Raw genomic sequence first — 20920 nt, forward strand, 5'->3', positions numbered from 1 at the left:
AGAGGGTCTGGGGTGATTAATGATCGGTTTTGTTTGAGCAATTTAATCATACATGACCATATATCTTATTAACAGGCTTTTATTATTATTATTATTATTATTATTATTATTATTATTATTATTATTAATATTATTATTATTATTATTATCAGAATTGTTTGTCATGATTATTATTTTATTTATTTATATTTATTTGTTGTGCGTAGGACTGGATACTCATTGTTGTAAGTAATATAAAAAAAGAAAGTAAACTAACTTCAAATTTCAGTCGTTTTAAAAGTGTAGTTCAACACCCGTGAACCACTTAACGCAAGTCTACTCCAACCCTGTCACAATCGTTCACCGCTGCAACTGTCACGGGACCGCGCACGTCCATTGCGCGCACGTTGATTTTTTTTGGACGACTACGCGCCGCTGCTCCGCTCGTTTGTGGGTCTGCTCTGTTTGACAGATGGGGTTGGTTTGACTCCGAAAACAGCTAAAGACATTAGTGGGAAAACATCAAGAAACCCGGCTTCCACAGCCATGAGAGTTGAACAGAGTGGAAATGGAGATAAGTCAACGAACGCGGTGAGCGAAATGGAAATGAAATACTAAAACGACTAACCCCCCAACATTCCATCACATACCATTCCATCACAAGAAGTGCAGTCTGGCTTCATTAAACACCAAAGAATAGCCTTAAAATACATTAAAGCCCTGGCAACTAACTTAAATGTTTGTTTTACAGCTCGACATTTACATTTTGTCTTTTTATATCTTATTTATTGCTCTAATACATATTCATACTCCCTGACGTAATTACTTAAGTGACTTTAGGAGGCCTAAAAAGTATATAAAATATATATATTTTAAACCAAGGTCAGCTGCTTCACCTTGTTAGACTGCCCCACTTTTGATAAAGAGGGCTGGCATTTAGGTGTTACTGTGTAATTATAGGTTTATAGCTACGTTCGCTCGTGCGTGTGTGTACGTGTGTGTGCGTGCGTGCGTGCGCGTGTGTGTGTGTGCGCTTGTCTACGCGCGCGTATTTCGGTGCGCACGCGCGTACGTGTACGTGTATCGACGCCCGCGCGCGACAGGGACTGAAACACCCACTGCCTTTGTCACTCAAGCGGTGGCGGCGCGGCGGTAAGTGGAGTGATAAACAGCGGCCCTTGCTATTCATGTCAGGGGCCTAAAATAGAGAGCCGCCGAGTCGCGTCTCAGATAGCGCCCCAGCTCTCCATATAAGTCTGGTCGCCCCCTGCTCTCTGCTCTCCACCAACCTGGAATTGTGTGTGTGTGTGTGTGTGTGTGTGTGTGTGTGTGTGTGTGTGTGTGTGTGTGTGTGTGTGTGTGTGTGTGTGTGTGTGTGTGTGTGTGTGTGCGTGCGTGCGCGTGTGCATGAGAGATTCATTATTTTTCTTGAGGGGCTCCGATAATAAAAATGTATTATCAGATATATAATACGGATTCATATCAAATTGGATGTGTGTAGTTGACAGTAGAAACGGCTATAACTATTCTGCTGTAGGCCCTCATAACTAGGCTATTCCATCCGGGTTATTAAAGTACAAGTGTATTTCTATATGTTTAAATGAGTAAATCATATATATTCTGTGTGTGTGTGTGTGTGTGTGTGTGTGTGTGTGTGTGTGTGTGTGTGTGTGTGTGTGTGTTTCTCCCTCTCAGTCTGTCCACCTGCTGCTGTATAGTCTTAATATAGCTCCTCTTACCAAGTGTACTGAGTGAAAAGAATGTGTGTGTTATGGCTTCATGACGTACCATGACTCTGCATGTGTCATTGGCAAATTAACCCTCAGTTTATATATTCATTCTTCTGTCTTATTTGTTTTCCGGTAATGCATTTTTTCTTTGACCATTATATTATTAAAGTATTTCAGATTTTCCTTGCTACATTTGTATTTTTTATTTTATTCAGGGACTCGTAGTTCATTGGGATATAGTTATCATTGAACTGCATTTGGATTGTATTGTATTTGGTTAAATAGAAAGAGGTTGGCTTGCTGGGGAATTGTCAATGAAAAACACTGCATTGTTCTGTTTCAGAGAAGTATAGACCACTTAGTAGTTAGTAGTATTGTCCCGGCTAACCAGGACCCTACACATTCATTTCATATTCCTCTTTCTTGCTCCGAATATGTAATGGTACTTCTGCAACCTCCTCATTATCAATGGCAAGATTAATTACAAAATGTTCAATATTTACTGCACATTAAACAACTTTTAAGAAGCTATCTTTCGCAACATGGTTAAGAATTTCCAAACGGTAGCAGTTTTATCTGTTTCAATGCAGCCATTAATACCAGCAACATATTGAAATGAGACTCAGCTAAGCTATGTAGCAATACAACAACAAACCAAAGCCAACTTGAATCATGATGATATTTAATTAATTACCCTAAGAGCTTTGTCTTCCGGTTTGGGTTAAGGTATTAAACTTGAGACGTACGTTATCGTTATCCACTTTTTCATTCTCTACAAACCTTTATATAATATTTTGGTTGTATTGTTTTTTGCAAGTTAATATACTAAAAATGGAGAGAAAAAAAGAAGGGAGCCAATTTTCCCTGATTCCTATGAAATATGTTTGATGTAAATATGCTTTGACTCTTGTTAAGGGTCTGTTGGGAAAAACAGTCTGCCTAGTTACTTGGCCAGATAAAAAATGAGACGGAGAGGTAATAAAGTCTATCAGCACGAGGGCCTCGGATTTATTGAGTAAAGTAGCAAAGGTAATACTGATTCATAAAGCGTGAGAGATCGAATATTCTACGTCCCCTAACAGCGCTGAGGTCGTCCGGAGCTTCGCCTCCGAAGAGGTTCTGCCTCGGAAGAGCTCCCGTGATTTGGTGCATGAGAAACTTATAGTATCTTTCATGGCCAGGTGTGTGTGCTAGACTTTGTGTGTGTTATCGAGGGTTCTCTTGTCCCTGAGCCTCCGAGTTGTTTTGTCTTTCTGTGTGATATGTGTGGCCTCGCCATCTAGCTGAGGCAGCCTAATATCTCGCTTGGCCGGGTGTATGGGGAACCACGTGGGAGAAACGCTACTCATGCTTCGGACATGAGTATGCCATACACACCCCTCCTAGGGGGTGGCATCCACCCCGGCCTTACATTGCATGCATCCCTTTGCACAATGACACGGAGTGTCCTCCGTAGACTGATAGGGAGAGGGCTCGAGGGTCATCTTCACCCTCTTGAATGTGTGGTATGTTGCGTTTATTAGATTTGGGCCCAGAGTTGACTATATTCATAATGTAATGTCCGTTTAGGTTATTTTTGCCCATCAGGTCTCGATAACAATGTTTTGCTGCATCCACAACCTTCTGTCGTCTTTCTACAGTTTCAGCTGCTCCTCAACCAGCTGACGGAGATCACTGGCATCCATGACGCGCAGATGCTCCAGAGAGCCCTCAACGTAAGGCAACACACTACTCGAGTCGGAGAGAGTAGAGTAAAAAGAGTAGGAGAAGAAACATCCTAACGCAAGGATGCAATATATAAACATGTGTTTTTTTCCCAGTAGTAGAATCACGCCTTATCATTTGCTTGTTGGATCTCTTGACTTGAAGGCCAGTCAGGGAGACGTTGGCCATGCGGTTGGACTGCTGACAACCAAGCCTGCTGAGGTCCACGATGCTGGGGAGGACCCAGACTCCCACACCCAGTCCTGGGAGGCCCAGAAAGGTGAACAGCTGTGTGTTTCTGTTGAAGATTAGACTATTATATTTGATTATGATCACGATCATGCATTTGACTAGTGAGTGCCTTGGGAAATCGGATTAATTTCATCACAAGGTTATTATTTCAACATTAACTTTCAGCATAATGCCCTCAGAGTGCCGAGCAGTTAATAAATGGGGTGGAATGATTAAGTCAACATTAGTGTAATAAATCTACCAACAGACCAGCGCACATTAATTTAAAAAAAGATACTTTGACAATCTCTATTGTCATAAAAAGTACTATTGCAATACACACAACATGTGCTCTAGCATTCTTTAAATTGTGCGAGGAACCTGGACATGTTTTTAAAGTTAATTTATAAATAATGTGTAACTTCGAGTATTTTGGGGAGAATCTTTCTCACCACACTTCTTGTCTCCGTGTGCTGTTGTCAGGGGTTCCTAAAGATGAGCTGGAGGTGGCCATTGAGCTCAGTCTGCAGGAATCCCACACCGCCCAGGAGGAAGAGCGAGAACTCACCCGGTACACAGCGATTATCCTCATGTATATCTGCCCTCTCCTCTGATGGTTAACATCCATGGCAGCCTATGGGTTCTATTCACCTATGGCGGCACCTGACACTGCCCACGCCAACCCGGGTCAATCTACAAATGCATAAATATTTATCAGTTTAGCCCTTCCGACACTGCAACACTGAAAACGATGCTTTTCAATAACGATCGCTGAGGTGGATGAATGTGAAAACTCTGGGTTCGTATTGCAGTGTGATGACGTTCGGTTGCCATGACACTGCCACAAGCTTGCGCTCAAGACCGAGACAATATCTAAACAAACATGGCAGGTGAAATGGAAATTATGATTTCTCTGTGCAATTTACCTATCTAGGCCTATCTTCAGTTTCAACTCGTCATACTGTTTAATACATATTCGCTACTCCAATGCGAAGGCGCGCACTGTACTTGCTGTGCTTAAGTGATGGGAAAGAAACGCAAAGACGCCGGTTATCTATCGATCAGCTATCAGCTGATCGCGCGCCTGTAATATAAACAGAGAGGCGTGGCGGGAGTTGCGTATCCATGACAACATCTGTTTATCAAAATCTTTTCAGTGTGGAACCTGGATGCAAAAATTCCGTAAACTATATGAAAACTATAGTATGGACGGAGATCATTTTCATTGCGAATGTGCGTTTTTATATTTACCCGGGTAAATGTAGACAGGGCCTAACAATAACAATCAGACACCCATACGAATGACACAATTCCGTGTGACCGTAACAAAGCAAAGGTTACGCAATTGATCCCCCTGATTGGTTCAAACCAATTTCTAATTAAATATTTGTGCTGTATGATCATCACCTGGCACCAATTTCAGCCAATCACCCCTGAGCCTGAAGTCTCACCAGGTCGAAAGGGGTCGACGGAAGCCGTGGGGCCCGGCGTTGGTGTGTGTTTGATCAGATGTTTGTGTGTCTGCCAGGGCTCTGGAGGCCAGTGCCGAGGAGAGCGGAGCCAGAGTCAAGAGGAAGAGGTGCGAGGCCCCGAGCGAAGCCTGCAGCCCCACAGACTGGATCCGCCAGGAGGACTGGCCCGTGGGCATCCGCAACGTGGGGAACACCTGCTGGTTCAGCGCTGTCATCCAGGTAGGGACCGTTAGTGTGTTAGTGTTAGTAACACCATATGGGTGTTCGCTGGTCCAATGTCCCTATTGGCTGGTCAAAGAAAACGTTGAAATATGGCAACGTTGTCACTGAACGAAGACTGTGAAAATTAAATAAAAAATTCTCGCTAGAAATGTGATCAAAACACAAACTAAACGACCTAGTATACGATAGTACAGGCTGGAGATCACGTTGGTTTAGATGGGCCCGGTCGGCATGGAACCTGGAACAAAGAAACCTGTAGTGAACAGTAAGAATCATATGCAGCCAGAGGATCTCTATTCACCATCTGGTAAGAGCTACTGAAAAAGCATGTTGATGATTTTCCCAGTGAAAATATGGGGCTTCACGTCCACCGCTAAACTCTATTAAAAGTTCATCGCAGACTCACATTCCAGTCAGGCCTATCGAGTGGCTTTGCAGCAACCTGAGCCTTCATCAGAGAGAGCAGGCTGTAGAGATAATTAAATAGTGTTGCTATGATGCAGAGACCAATAGGGCTCTTCTCAGTTCTCAAATGGAAATGAGCATCGGTGCCTCTGTTGATTAGCAAATAGGTGAGGGTATGTTTGTACGCCTGTCTTCGTTTTGGTCTGGAATCTTTGCTCGCATAACAGAAAGCCCCCATATACTATACAACCATTATACAGGAAGGGGAAATTAAATAGTCTTAGCAATGCAAAAAGCTCTTAGGTGTTGTCTCCTTTTGCTTTCATTTGTTTATTTATGTTATTATTAATGTTCCTGTTTTTTTGTTACTGTATGCATTCGATGTTAATGCCATTTGTTTGAATTTGTGTCCATTTCAATCCCAAACTCAAATTTGGTGTAAATCAATTAGCCTATCAGAGTGAAGTGAAGCGACCGCCCGCCTCCGCTGGGTGGGCTCAGATATCCCGTGTTATCTTTTGTGGCGCCAATAACAGTAAAATGGAAAGAGTGGTAATTGTATTAGATGGGATTGGAGATGGGAAGTCAGCACATCAAGGTATTCACAGAGGATTATGAGCTTAACATACTACATGACACATAAGACTAATTGGTGCATTAGACACTGTGTCAGAGCCCTGCCCGTGTTTCCACGAGGCATCACGTCACTGTGTCTGGTAGAGCTACCATTTGGGTACCAATAAAACGATATAATAAAACGATTTTAGAGTGCCTTGGACAAGTTTATTTTTCCCTTTCAATATACTTTTCATCCCATACCAAGACGTATCTCCTGAGCACTTGACCACTTCTGCTTATTTTAGAGTTTCATTGAATGGAAATTACCATTTGATGGTTTACCTCTCTTGCAGTCTTTGTTCCATCTGCCTGAATTCCGGAGACTGGTGCTCAACTACTGCATCTCCGAGCGTGTACTGGAGAAGTGCAAGAGCAACGCAGTAAGTGTACTGCATGCAGTGGTGTGAAGTCGGCAGAAGATTCGTTGACATTGAATGTTTTTGTGTGTAGTATAATACAGTTTGTAGTATAACAATAATGTTTCTCTCTTTCGCTCTCGCTCTCTCGCTCTCCCTCTCTCCCTCCCTCTTACCTGTGTTGAATTCACTGGCTTGGACAGAATGTTTTAGTGTGATTCTGGACATTCCTTTATTACTATTATTAAGATCTACTTAACTCTATTCTTCAACAAGATTTGATATGACCGCCACCACTGGCATGTTTTGGAAGTAAGCCCTTTTACCGGAGAGCTGAATGGAGAGAGCTTTTGTTTGTGGAGTGGCTGTTATCCCTGTGGCCGTGTGCTTTCTATCTAGCTAATCCGGTTCCATGCAAACAAATGGGTGAATTGAAAGTGTCCACCAGGTACTCGGTAGGGTCCTGACAAACAACAACCTACACATATACATACGCTCACTCTGTGTGTGTGTGTGTGTGCGCGTGTGTGTGTGTGTGTGCGTGTGTGTGTGTGTGTGTGTGTGTGTGTGATGTTTTACAGGACAAGAGGAACCTGGCCTTTATGCAGGAGCTGCGCTGTCTCTTTGCTCTCATGGTGGGCTCCACCTGTAAGTTTGTGGACCCCTCCGCTGCTGTGGAGCTCCTCCGGGATGCCTTCAGGACCAGTGAGGCCCAACAGGTAGGACCGCTGGCTGTGGACCACTGACAAGCAACCTGGGAATACACACACTGTAAATAATGTGCAATGTCTTTGGAATTTCATAGTGAATTTTTCCACAACTGAGATGATGTATTTTGAAAAGGGAACAGTTTACAGAATGCTACTAAATAATACCTAAATAATAACAACATTTAGGCTTGTAGTTTAAAATAACCTATATATATATCAACATTCCCTCAACAATCCATCGATCAGCATTGACTATATATATATATATAGTCAATATATATATATAGTCAATGCTGATCTAAGCATTGACTATATATATATATATATATATATATAGTCAATGCTGATCGATAGGGTTAGGGTTAGGTTAGGGATCAGCATTGACTATATATATATATATATATATATATATATATAATGCTGATCGATAGGGATTGTTACCAATAAATCACATCAATAACTGACTTAATCGTATAAATTGCGACATTAATGGAATAAAACGGTATTGATGAATCACAGACACACAGTAGCCCTTTAAACAGTGTCTGTCAACATGATGTGAGGTAAACAGCAGTTTCTCCCACGCTCATTGTGCCCCTCGACCTGCTTCCTCCAGGACGTCAGTGAGTTCACCCACAAGCTGCTGGACTGGCTGGAGGACGCCTTTCAGCTGTCGGCCACTGGAAAGTAAGTGTGTAAAACTAACAGTTATGCATTCGTTAATATTAATATTCGTTGGTTTGTCTGCATTATAGATAGATAGATAGATATCTGATTAGAGAACTCTTTTTCTCAGGTCCCAGGAAGACAAGAAAAAAAATCCCATGGTCCAACTTTTCTATGGAAACTTTGTGACAGAGAGAAAACACGAAGGTATATATTGTGGGGTTTTCTTTTTCATTTTTTTTTGTCAGTTTGACCACCTACGGTATAAGCCTCTATTAATATGTTTGCCTGCATTTTCCATGCAGGCAAAATATTGTCCAACATCGAGCAGTTTGGACAATACCCCCTGCAAGTGAATGGTTTTAACAACCTGGACGAGTGTCTAGAAGGTGCCATGGTAGAGAGAGAGATTGAATCGCTGCATCCGGATCAAACCATCACATCTGCCCGAGAGGTAAACCAACAAAAATATTCAAATGATGTCTTCATTTATACATTTTGTGATTATCAATTGATTCTTATCGTTGCATTTCTATTTCTATTTTCTGTAATATGTGCTATCTTTTTCAGAGATGGTTTTCAAAGCTGCCTCCCGTGTTGACCTTTGAACTGTCTAGATTTGAGTTTAACGCCCAGCTTGGACGCCCTGAGAAGATACACAAGAAACTGGAATTCCCACAAGTCATGTACATGGATAGGTAAGGTCCAGGTGACACCGTCGGAGATATCTTTTCACATTATTGTTTACTTAAATGTACAATGTGCAACAAATATATATTTTTAGGAAAGGGACTTTAGTAGGAAGTAATTGGAATGGATATAATTCAGAATGAATAGAGTGGTGAATTAAGTGGCTTACGATCAGGACAAAATTACAATCATCTTCTCCATTTGCAGAAAGGCCCGGAAACAAATTTCCCTTTAACCGTGTATGGCTATGCTTTCGAAATAAATCTCAATGCCGTTTGTGCAGAAAAACTAAAGTAGCGTTTTTGTCCACGCAGGTATCTTCACAAAAACATAGCGATGACCCACGGGAGGAGGGGCGAGGTGAAGAGACTGAAAGAGCAGCTTGCCACCCTTCAGCAGAAACTTGAGTGGTACGTGTTGACGCCGGAGAGTGTGAAGACAACACTTGAGCGCTGGCCTTAAGTGGAGCTCCACCGCTACACATAGTATTCATAGACTCACGCTAAAGTACGGTTGGAAGTCTTTGATCCACCTCAGTTACTTTGTTGGACTTCTTGTCAAAGGTTAAACGAGATTAAAAAAAAATACAAAATGAAGGGAAAACTCTTTAAATATAGTTTTAACTAAGTAACTATGACTCTGCACTAAAACTTTTTTTTTGAATTCTATAATACAAAGAAAGAATTAAAACCAGCCAGAAACAGGTAATTTCTCTTAGTAAACCTAAATGAAATAGTCTGTCAAAGTAAGGCAGCAATAGTTGCAGCGTTTCCCAATCACATCACGGCCGATACCGCTCATAAATCAAGTCAAGGCTTCGTATTCCCGCCTTGCCCCAGTTCCTCTAGTCCACAACTTGAATCTACAAATCTTAACACGTGTCCCTCCAAATCGGCAGCTACAAGAACTACGGCTCGGGCCCCTTGAAGTATCCCCTGGCAGACATGTTGCAGTTTGTCCTGGAGTTTGCCACCACCAAACCGCCCAGCACGTCCCAGGCGGAGGACTCCAGGAGCTCCGGTTCCTCGGCAACACCTCCCCCTAGCGACCAACCTGCGGAGCCCACGTCAGAGGACGGGAGGTAAAGGAGGACAAAGGAGGGTGCCGTTACATCACATCGTGTGTGTGTGTTCTCCTAACGTCGTTCCTGTTGGATTGTGGGAAGTCCTCGTTTCAAGGTCCAACCTTTTGGCCTCTCCGCCGTACAATTCCGTGACGGCAGTTACAAACGGCCGCAGTTCTGTTTGCTGCTGCTGTAACTGAGTTGTTTGAACAGAGAGTTGAAGAGGAACAGGCCAAGGATTATAGCTAAGGCATGCAGTCCACGGCTTGTGAAGAGTGAATAGATGTCAACTCAATAGAAACACAACCGTAATTCCTTCAATTGAAAATTCTGACATCTCAACAACTCTCACTCTCTCTCTCTCTCTCTCTCTCTCTCTCTCTCCCTCTCTCTCTCTCTCTCTCTCTCTCTCTCTCTCTCTCTCTCTCTCTCTCTCTCTCTCTCTCTCTCTCTCTCTCTCTCTCTCTCTCTCTCTCTCTCTCTCTCTCTCTCTCTCTCTCTCTCTCTCTCTCTATCCCCATCACCTTTAACCCCCCCCCCCCACTTCACTTCAGTCCGACCAATCAGAGCGAGGCGGAGGCGTCGGAGGGCGTGTCAGCCTCCAACTGCCAGCGGACCCCCATCTACAAGCCCTTCACCCAGTGCAGACCCCCCATGGAGCGCCCGCCCCACCCGGCGCCGCACGACGTGAGCGAGGAGGAGCTCCACCACGTGAGGGCCTGCCTGCAGCGCTGGAGGGCCGAGGTGGAGAACAGCATCACCGGTAGGACCGCCCGACCACCACCACTACCCTCACCTGGACCACCTACCCTCACCCTAACCCCCCCGCCCACCCACCCACCCACCACCCCCAGACCAGACTTTTTATTTAGAAAGACACCTTTTATGGCATCATTTTTTCTTTTCTTTTTTTAAATAGGATTCAATATTTCAAATCCTTAAAAAAAATAAAAGCACGCTTTTTTTTTATGAACATCCGCCCATCAAATGTGGAAGTAAATGTGTCATAAAGGTAATATTAAATATGACTTTTAATAACATTTTCTAAATTGTTTCATTCTTAGTCAATTGATTGTTGTTGTTGACATTGTTTGGGCTAAAACCAATGGACAACAAGATAATGACATTCACACGTCCATGCGTCTCTTCATCATTAGACACAGGCGCTATTTGCCGAACAAAGCTAAATGATCAACTAAAACGGCAGTATTGGTTGTGTATTGATCGTATGTATCGACTACAACAAAGCTAAAGTCGGAATGTGATTTATTATGTTTCTATTTTGACTATTTCCTGCCTGTGTATAATGTTGTATCCCTGTGTGTGTTTGTGTATGTGTTTGTGTGTGTATGTGTGTGAGTGCATGTATGTGTGTATTTGCCTGCATTGATGCATGTATTTGTGTGTGTGTGTGTGTGTGTGTGTGTGTGTCTGTCTTCCCTCGTGTGTGTGTGTGTATCAGAGCTAAAGGTCAACATTGAGCGGGTGAGCCAGGTGCTGGAGGGCATGTACAGGGACAACAGTCTGTGTCAGGTGAGCTCAAGAGCTGCCCTCTCCTAACCTACTGCAGCAGATAGCAAATCAATGGCCACTCAGCCCTACCGCCTGGGGAATGACTCATGCAACTCCGGGATGTGAGCCATGTTGTCATGGACATGTGTGGAACCGAAAATGACACACAAACTATCAAAGACTTGTATTCCATATCTAACTTGTGGGATATAAGTAGGATGTTTTCTACGGTTAAGCACAGTTAAAGTGTATTTATCTTACCTGTATTTGTCAATTGCTAAAGCTGCAGTGAACGTTGTTGAATCTCAATGGTGAGAGCGTTGAGCCCTGAGACCAATGAGGTGAAAAACCCTCTTACTGACATGAATGATGGGCCGCGGCCTTATGATTCTGTTACAATATTTCATGCCCAATGAACCACGAGCAAAGTGTGTCGCCAAGAGAATGAATGTAATCTGTCAAAGGCTCAGCACTCTCCACGTCGCAATTCTGCCATTCACTCACACTTCTGTATTTGTCTTTCCACAAGCTATGTCACGATTGCCTTTTTTGGCCATGCGTGCACGACGTGTCACAAAAACAAGTCCAGCTGAATTCCAACATAGTAGTAGTTTTAATAACAGTAATATAGTAATACTATTAATAGTAGTAATAGTAATAGTATTAATTTTAAATCGATATTTTGACGTACTTTCCCCACTTATTAATTCACTGGGGATGCCAAAATGCTTTTAAAAAGAGAATCATTCCCCATCGCTTTGGTGTCCAGGAGATGGCCTCCTCTCTAGGTTAAACGCGTTCTTCCTATTATTATTGGTCGATATGCTACCCTGGTACTTATTAATTAGGCGTTGATGCGACACAGCTGTGCTCCGCTTATTGAAACTAAATGGAAGGGGCGTTTGTAGGACCTGTAACCTGTAAGCATTATCTAAAAGGTGCCGTCAGGCGGGTTTGATCCTCTTCTAAACGCACGGTCGCTCCTCCTGGCCCCCCCCCATCAGGTCCCGTACAGACTTCACGCCGTGCTGGTCCACGAGGGCCAGGCCTCGGCGGGCCACTACTGGGCCTACATCTATGACCACGCCAACAGGCGCTGGATGAAGTACAACGACATCGCCATCACCGAGTCGTCCTGGGAGGAGCTGATGAGGGACTCTTACGGCGGCATGACCAACGCCAGCGCCTACTGCCTCATGTACGTGGACGAGCGGATCCCCCAGCTCATCGCAGGTACGGCGCCGCCGCCGCCATGCTGTTTGAAAACAAATTCTTTCTCTTGCGTCTTGCACTAGTGTGTCGCACGGAGGTGGTGTCACACGCTAGTGCAGATGTGAGTGAGAGAAACTGATTTAGTTGTATTTTTTTCAAACTGTGTGTCTGTTTGTTAAAAACTTGAGGTTGTGAACAATGTTCAACGTGGATGATTCAGAAAATAATCGTCTTGCGTACATTTTAGACCATTAGGACACGTAATCGTGACCAAATCCACCTTTCTGAGGCCGGCTGAAGCCCTTGTTTCAATGGGAACAGACAGTTTTTAGCCTAAACGTGAACCTTGGTTTTATCTTAAAATCAGGTTGAAGCCACTTTTCCAAGACAAATTATTAATACGGTGACTTGACGCTAGAGCAAAAAACAGTGCAAAAACTCCAATGTCTGCCTATAGGCATCCCTGAGCTAAGACGCCCTGATCTCGAGTCTACCTGCCCATTAACAATATGCATCGAAGCATCAATTCACTGTACGCCAATATGGATAAAAGGATCTCACATGACTCATATAGCTGAGATAGTAACTCCAGTCTATATGTGTTAGACTCCCCTCATTAACATTCCTCATACGTGTGTTTTCATTCATAAAACCCCTTATTTCCCTCCCCCCCCCCCCCCCCCCACCGCCTTCCCAGAGGACACAGATGATGAGACCGGGCAGGTCCTGCGGGGCATGGACTCCCTGCCTCCCGTTCTGCGGCGCTACGTCCACGCCGACAACTGCTGGTTCCAGCAGGAGATCAACGAGTGGGAGGAGCAGTTCTGCCAGAGTCAACAGGTCCAGCAGGTCCAGGCCTCGCAGGCCGGAGAGCCCGCCACGTCTGCAAGCGGGCCCCAGGAAGAGGAGCCGTCCCTGGGCTCCGGCCCGGAGGCTGCCCAGCAGATGCCCGGGAAGCGGGAGCCCGGGACGGAGGAGCCGACGGGATCAGAACCACCGCATGAGTCACCGAGCGAGGAGAAGGAGGAGGTAGCGGAGGAGGAGGAGGAGGAGGAGGAGGAGGAGGAGAAGGAGAAGGAGGAGCCGGCAAGACAGGAGGCAGAAGAAGGTGGGCAGCGGTGGGAGAGAGGATGAAGGGGTTTCCGGGGGGACTTAGGCATAACGTTTCATTTCATAGCCCCTTGATCACTACAACAAGGAATTGTACTTATCTAATGCCAGAAGCACCTCCAGAGTAGAGATACAGTGTATGGCAAAGGATTCATCAAAACGTACAAATACAAACAATCAACAACCGAACCAATTGAGGGCGACTGTATAATCGGCGTCGTTTCTCCTCCACACCTGCTCCCCTTCTCTCTACTAGAACGATCCTCCAGCCCGGCGACTGTGACCTCCCAGCCAGCGGGGGAGGGCTCTGGCCATAAGCCAGCGACTGCGAGTGGACCCCAGGCAGTCAGCCCCAGCCAAGACCCAGAGGCAGCGGGTGAACCCAAAGAGAAGGTGGCTCCACCGAGGGATCAGGTGGGTGTGGGTGACCCGTCGCTCGGCCCAACGGCATTCCTCCACTCCAACAGGGGATATCATTGGTCGGAGATGGCAGGCCGTATAAACACGGCAATCTGGGTCAGAGCTTCTGTTTCAGTGTTTTGATTACCAAGGGGCTTTCGGGGGACCACACAGGGATGTGTTAGGTGGTACGCAGGCTGGCCGAGGGAGTATTAATAACTGTTTACGAATTAATGAACATGTTATTGGAATTCTATATCCGTCATGACAGTTTTGACTATAAATACATGTGGTGATGATTTAGGGGATGATCCAGGGTAGTGTTCATGCATTTTATTGCAATAGTTTAATTTAGGTCTAGTTTGATTGTCTATTTTCTATCTGTTTCTTCACTTATTAAAAGTAGCCCATATTTAGCCATTAATTAAGACGACAGTGGTCACCATTTTGAAATCCGCTAGGTAGGCAGGGATGTTGTTGGGCTGCCATCTCAAAATAGAACATTCCTCTTTCCTTTCTAAGATGTATTTATAGTTGGGGTGAATCTGTGTGACTCAGAAGTTCCAGGCTACTGACCACTGACTCAATTAGGACTAAAGATAGTGAGCTTGAATCTTTACTAGTTATGTCCGGTTATGTTATGTTGAGGTAAGATAGCAACACACTCTTACACAACACATAGGTGCTGCTTGGATAAAATATGACGCATTCATTTCATGGCTATTGAGGAGTAATGACAGGTCTAAGTGCCCTGGACAGGCTAGATCCCCATGGAGACTACATCTCCAGCTTAATAAATACTGTACTCTCCATATGACCTCTAGTGGCTAATATACGCATTGCATGTCAACTATTCATTTAGTCATTTTATATGAATAAGAAAAAGATTTAATGTTAATACAATTATAACAATTTCAATAAAATAAACAAATTAAAGCAAATGTAATTCACTTATTCGTTGGAATAAGCCTATTATATGGTTAGGAATACACAACACAAATACAAAAACAAATAGATGTTAGCTCACCTTGTCTCCTGTGTGTGTGTGTGTGTGTGTGTGTGTGTGTGTGTGTGTGTGTGTGTGTGTGTGTGTGTGTGTGTGTGTGTGTGTGTGTGTGTGTGTGTGTGTGTGTGTGTGTGCGGCCCCTCAGGCCCCCAGCATCACAGACGCAGGCAGCCAGAGAGCCCCAGCCGCCGCTAAAGCTCCGTCTCCGTCAGCGGCAGCGGAGGAGGAGGAGGAGGAGGAAGGGGACGAGAACGACGCCGAGGTGGCCATCCTGAGTGCCGCCGCCACCGCCGCCGCCGCCGCCGAGGGAGGCCCCGAGGACGGAGAACCCGGGGGCCGCCTGGAACCCGGGCCGCGCACACCCAGGAACCACCGGGACGCGGAGGAGGACCCCCCGGAGGTGGAGGGAGACGGAGGGGAGGGGGAGGAGGGGGAGGAGGGGGCGGGGCCGCGGCGGCGCCGCCAGCGGAGCAGCCAGCAGGCGTCTGAGAGCGAGGTGTCCGAGGTGGACATCCCCAACGTGGGCCGCATCACGGTGCGGGCCGACGCCGACGGATACAACGAAGAGGTGATGAGACAAACCTTTAGTGACGCCAGGCGGGCGCTCACAGTTCTTTCGGGGCTCATTGTCGGCTTGTAGGCGCTGTAGGTCTCATTTACATTAAAAGCAGATGCTTTTATCTAAAGTGACTTGCAGTAAGTACGTTTGTCGTAAGTAAGTGAAAAAATATTTATGGCTGTCGTGCAGTAATGATGTTCATAGAACCAAGTGCAAAGCACTAACAAACGCTAGGTTAACCTATTCCCCATGTACAAAGATAGCCAGAATAAGATGCTACATATCTAAGTACTATAACTAAATAAGTTATACAATACAATAAGTGCGTACATTGCAGTCTCCCGTTCCATCGATACAGAAGAATCACCAAAAAAAAGAAAATCAATGCATCATCTGTCTCTCAGCCTTTTGGGTTAAAAACAACCTGTGTGGAAGGGTAGCAAACACAAGAGCCTAATCATGTATCCATTCAGCGGACACCTTTGAACCAATCAAGCGTGATTCTTATGTGCTGATGTCACAGAGCATGCTGACTCCAGCCATGCAGGGTGTCATCATGGCCATCGCCAAGGCCAGACAGGTATTCGACGCGGACGGGCCCGAGGCTGGTCTCATTAAGGTAACATCCTCCCCGTAGTGAGCTTGAATACAGTACACCTAAAAGGGATAACCGTCATACATACGTCAGCTGTCTGATGTATGGAAAATGTGAAAAAATGCCATATAGCAGCTTTAAAATAAAATGGAGCTTACTCATGGCATATGGGACCATTGGAATGGATACAACTTAATAATCAACACAATTCTTAGTATTATGTTGTTTGTTATTATGTAATGGTTTTCAATGTAATGTCTGTACATTGTCTATTTGTCATTACACTAACAGTATATTAGTTTGACTTGGACCAGATCAGTGTTGTTGAAGACTTTTTTTTTTAAAAAACCCTCACGACAACACAATCCTCCCCTTTACGGGCCTGCAGACTTGCCCCAACTCTGACAGCTTTTAAAACAAGACTGAAGACTTTTATGTTTGCTTTAGCTTTCTGCTAAATCTTAAATCTACAATGCTTCTATTTTTTTTTAAATTTTATTAGTAACTTTGCCTTTCTAAAATGCATTTTTATTAACTCTGCCTTTCTAAAATGTTTTTTTTTTTTAACTTTGCCTTTACTTTCTATCTATTTTACTTTTTACTTATCTATTATTTTATTTTATTGTATGACAATGTTTATATGTGAAGCACTTTGAGTCTGCCTTGTGTATGAAAAGTGCTATATAAATAAAGTTGCCTTGCCTTGCCTTGCAGGCATTCCACGAGGAGTACTCACGGCTCTTAGAGCTGTCCCAGGAAGACAGCGCGCTGCAGAGTGACGTGCGCCTGCACCACGCCGTGGTCTACTACTTCCAGAACCAGGCCCCCGGACGCATCATCGAAAGGGCCCTGCTGGAGCAGTTCACCGACCGCAACCTCAGCTTCGACGACAGGTGTGCTGGAGCCCAGGACGACCTGCCTCTGTGACTTAGGATTTATCGTTCGTCCGTACCCCCCCCCCCCCCCGGTGGTCAACGTGACATAAGTCTGGGCGGCTTGGGGTTGCCTTGCATGGTTGACACCGGCTGTGTGAATGGGTGAATGTCAGGCAATATTGTAAAGTGGCCACTTGTTAGAAAAGCGCGATATAAATGCAGTCCGTTTAATATTTACCATTTGCATGGATCATATGAGTTGAATAGGTTTTGGGGGGCGGTTGTGCTGAACGCCAAAGGGCTTTGCTGCTTTTCATGTCGGAGAGATCTGAGAAATGCACCATGTTTGAGGTTTTAAACATAGCGGTATTTCTGAATATTCTCATCATTCACGTTTCACAGTTTCGTCTCGGCACGGATCAGTTGGGAGTATTTTCTGTGAAAGATGATATGTGGTGTGATGTGTAATAGGGTGTTTGGAAGCTGACATTGTCCATGCCCCGCCTGCAGGGCGGTGAGCATCATGAGGGAGGCCCGGTCCAAGCTGCGTCTGATCAGGCCGGAGGACATGGACATGGACGAGTACTTGGTATGGACCAATTACTACCACCAAACACATAATGCTCCTGGTGCATTTTAAAGAGCTTTTCACCGTTTAAAGGCCTGCTGAGGACTTTATTAATATTAAGCATCGAGGGTTTTCTGATTTAATTGCACTAAAGATTAAGTTATCATTATTACAGTAATTACAGCTGCATCATTCTGAAATAACCAACATTATTGAGTCCATGGCTGAAACGACATAATGATTTTAAATGTTCCAAATGCTAGACAACACGTAGCAAGCATTCCCTGAGCCGTTACGAATTGAATGAAATAATAATCAACCTCATGCAGACCATACATAGACACGGTTGCAGAATGACTAACATATCACCAGATGGGCAAAACACAATTTTACCAATTTACTAATACCACTAAATATAATTTTATTTTCTACACAAATATTCACCAGCGGAGAAGCAAAGTAATCGTGTGTCATGTGTCACTAAAAGGCATTGGTAGAGGGTTGTGAATGTAGATTTTAGTGTGAGGAAATCGACCTACCTGCCGCTCTGCCCTCAACTCTTAATACCGCTGTAAAATAACAGCCGATTGTAATCTGACTCTGATGAATGTTCCGCTATAATTCGTGTTGATTATTCTGTGACCTGAGCTGTTGTGATTGTGCAGGACTGGAAGGATGACTACAGACAGTTTCGGACCGTGTTCATCTACCTTCTCACAGGGCTTGAACAGTACCAGCATGGAAAGTAGGTGTTGTCATGACTACCCCCTCATCTCGCTCACCTCTTCATCATTTCTTTATGTGCACTTCAGTTCCACGGTCGTAAGATGCAAACACCAATGTACTGCGAAATCTAGTTTTTACCTTCCACTTTAGTATTTGACTGTGTATATTGTGTCTGCTTTTTTAATCATTAGAGATACATTAGAGATTCATCCTGTATGGAAAGTGGCCATGGTTTGTCTGTCGCCAGGGTCATAAAAAGATTAATAATTCCTGCCAAACCGTGTTGCCCTCAAGCTAAATAAAAATGAAACTATAATTCCCAGCCTCCTGTGTGTGTGTGTATGTGTGTTTGTGCGTGTATATATGTGTATGTATTGACACCTCTGCGTCCTGTGTGCAGGATCCGCGAGGCTCTGAGCTACCTGGCCCATGCCTACCAGAGCAACGCCGCGCTGCTGAGGAAGGGGGAGAGGCGGGGGGTGAAGCAGTCTGTCATTGCACTTTACCGGAGGAAATGCCTCGCGGTGAGCACCGTTCAACGGAGAATAACGAGGCCAAATTATACTGTAACAACAGCACCATCTATGGTGACAATTGGGTCATTGCAACTCCTTGTGATTCAGGCTCGCAAGTCAGTTCACGTAAACTGTGGTAGTGTCATGGCACTAATTAGAATTATTCAGAAACATTAAATATCTTCTAAATAATATTTTCATATTTGTTTTCCAGATTTGTATATTTTCAGTATCTTTTGCATATTTTTTAGCCTCATAGCCTAATTGCCTAAGTCATGTTTAACGGTTCATCTTGTATCGAGCGTAAAAATGCCTAGGTCAAATAGATGACAGGCAGATAGTGATTACGGAATGTAAAAAGCACTCTGATTGGCTTAGGAAAGCAATTGAGGCTGTGAGGCTAACGATTTTCCCGATCTATCACATGCGCAGCATAAGCGATGGACACCGACCCTGGTTGGGTGGACGTGAAGTTGTTGTTTTTTTTTTGCATCTTGTGTATCTGACCTCATCCCTCGTCCCACCCGAGCAGGCGCTCAATGAGAGCGCGTCGCGCCTGTTCAGGAGCGGCGAGGAGACGGCGGTGGAAGAGGGCGTGGCCATCATGAATGAAGCCATCATTCCCTGCCTGCACCTGATGTCACGCGACGCCACTCTGGCCCCGGAGGACACGGACGTCATGGAGACCATCCGCGACCACTGGTGCACGTGCCTCAGCCCCGACATGGATGGTGAGGGGGGGGTGTGGGCGACCGCAAAGTACCCTTTTCACCAGCATAAAACATTTTTAGGGAGGGGAAAAAGATATTACTGAACATGATGCATGAGCAGGTTATTTATTAACATGACCTGGGGGCTGTGAATACTCCCGTGGGCTTGTGCGTTACTTTTTGTCATTCATGGGAAAGACTACAGGAATTTGTTAGTATTCAAATTTACTACATTTCATTAAGGATTTTAGAAATGTTCCTGGTTTCCCTTTGCAATCTTTCAAAGTACCCCTAAGGGTACTTGAGAAACACGGCTACAATTCAACAAAACTCCATGTCCCCCACAGGCCATGCAAACAAAAATGAGGAAAGCTGTAAAACGACTCATCCTTTGTCTGTTACGCGGATGGAGCCAAACTGCTGATCTTCCAGCCAGAGAACCCATTAGAAGTGTCACACAAATCCTCATGCTCTGCTCTCCCTCTCCGCTCCGCAGACTCGCTGCAGGTCAAGCTCGGGGAGATCCTGCCCAGAGTCCTTGACAGTTCGGCAGAGATGGTGGTGCTGAAAGACCCCCCCAAGGTGCACGGCAGCTTCCCCCACGACCTGTGTACCCGGCTGGCCGCGGCCATGGAGTCCATCCGCAATACGTCCATAGTGGTCGTCAAGTGAAGGAAAGGGGATGGTCGTTGATCCAGAGAGTTCCCTAGTGGAGCGCCCAGCCCAAAAAAACCCTGGAGGCGCCCCTGTACAGGGTAGGCAAACACTAGACATGTGTAGCATAGCAACAGGTCATATCTGTGATATGTGTTTTTATATGTTTTATATAACTTTTTAACGGGATTTATTTCACCTGGAAACATCGAGCCACAGTACAAAGTTACAGAGAGAGAGAGAGAGAGAGTTGCCGAGAGTACCAGAAGACTAGAATCAACACTACAATGCATAGTGGACACAGGAATGGCTTTTTCTGATTGGTTCAAAATAGTGCCTGGGGACTCGTCCTGGTGCCTTCCACCAACAAGTGATCGAATGGAAAGAAATTTTATATTTTCTGCACAATTTATATGTATTCTAAAAATCAGGACTTGCAGTGAACAGAATAAGGTATATAGATTATGGTTTCTAGGTGCTGAACAAATGTACTTTGTTTATACACAAACCCTCCATTTCACACTGCTTTTTCACTTCACAGCCTGTGATGATGCTTAATAAACAGTTGAAATTCCCTGTGACCCATTCCTTTATTTTCTATAGAAATTGGTGATAACTAAGTGGTAGTTCATA

General features: G+C 44.7%; 1 protein-coding gene across 1 annotated transcript; it reads left to right on the forward strand.

The window, feature by feature from the left end:
- The first annotated feature begins 402 nt into the window (after positions 1 to 402).
- Positions 403 to 20861, forward strand: usp28 (ubiquitin specific peptidase 28). The gene is made up of 26 exons (XM_084473784.1): positions 403 to 570; positions 3350 to 3424; positions 3579 to 3693; positions 4128 to 4215; positions 5173 to 5335; positions 6655 to 6741; positions 7299 to 7436; positions 8044 to 8114; positions 8224 to 8300; positions 8399 to 8547; positions 8664 to 8791; positions 9098 to 9193; positions 9682 to 9864; positions 10401 to 10609; positions 11309 to 11379; positions 12363 to 12591; positions 13268 to 13678; positions 13937 to 14094; positions 15231 to 15653; positions 16168 to 16263; positions 16954 to 17132; positions 17625 to 17703; positions 18348 to 18427; positions 18809 to 18932; positions 19456 to 19654; positions 20130 to 20861. Exons 1-26 carry the CDS (start codon positions 526 to 528, stop codon positions 20303 to 20305), a joined length of 3849 nt encoding a protein of 1282 aa, XP_084329910.1. The 5' UTR covers positions 403 to 525; the 3' UTR covers positions 20306 to 20861.
- Positions 20862 to 20920: the final 59 nt, after the last annotated feature.

This window comes from Micromesistius poutassou, assembly GCF_964030765.1.
Source record: "Micromesistius poutassou genome assembly, chromosome: 10".
Classification (NCBI taxonomy): Eukaryota; Metazoa; Chordata; class Actinopteri; order Gadiformes; family Gadidae; genus Micromesistius; species Micromesistius poutassou.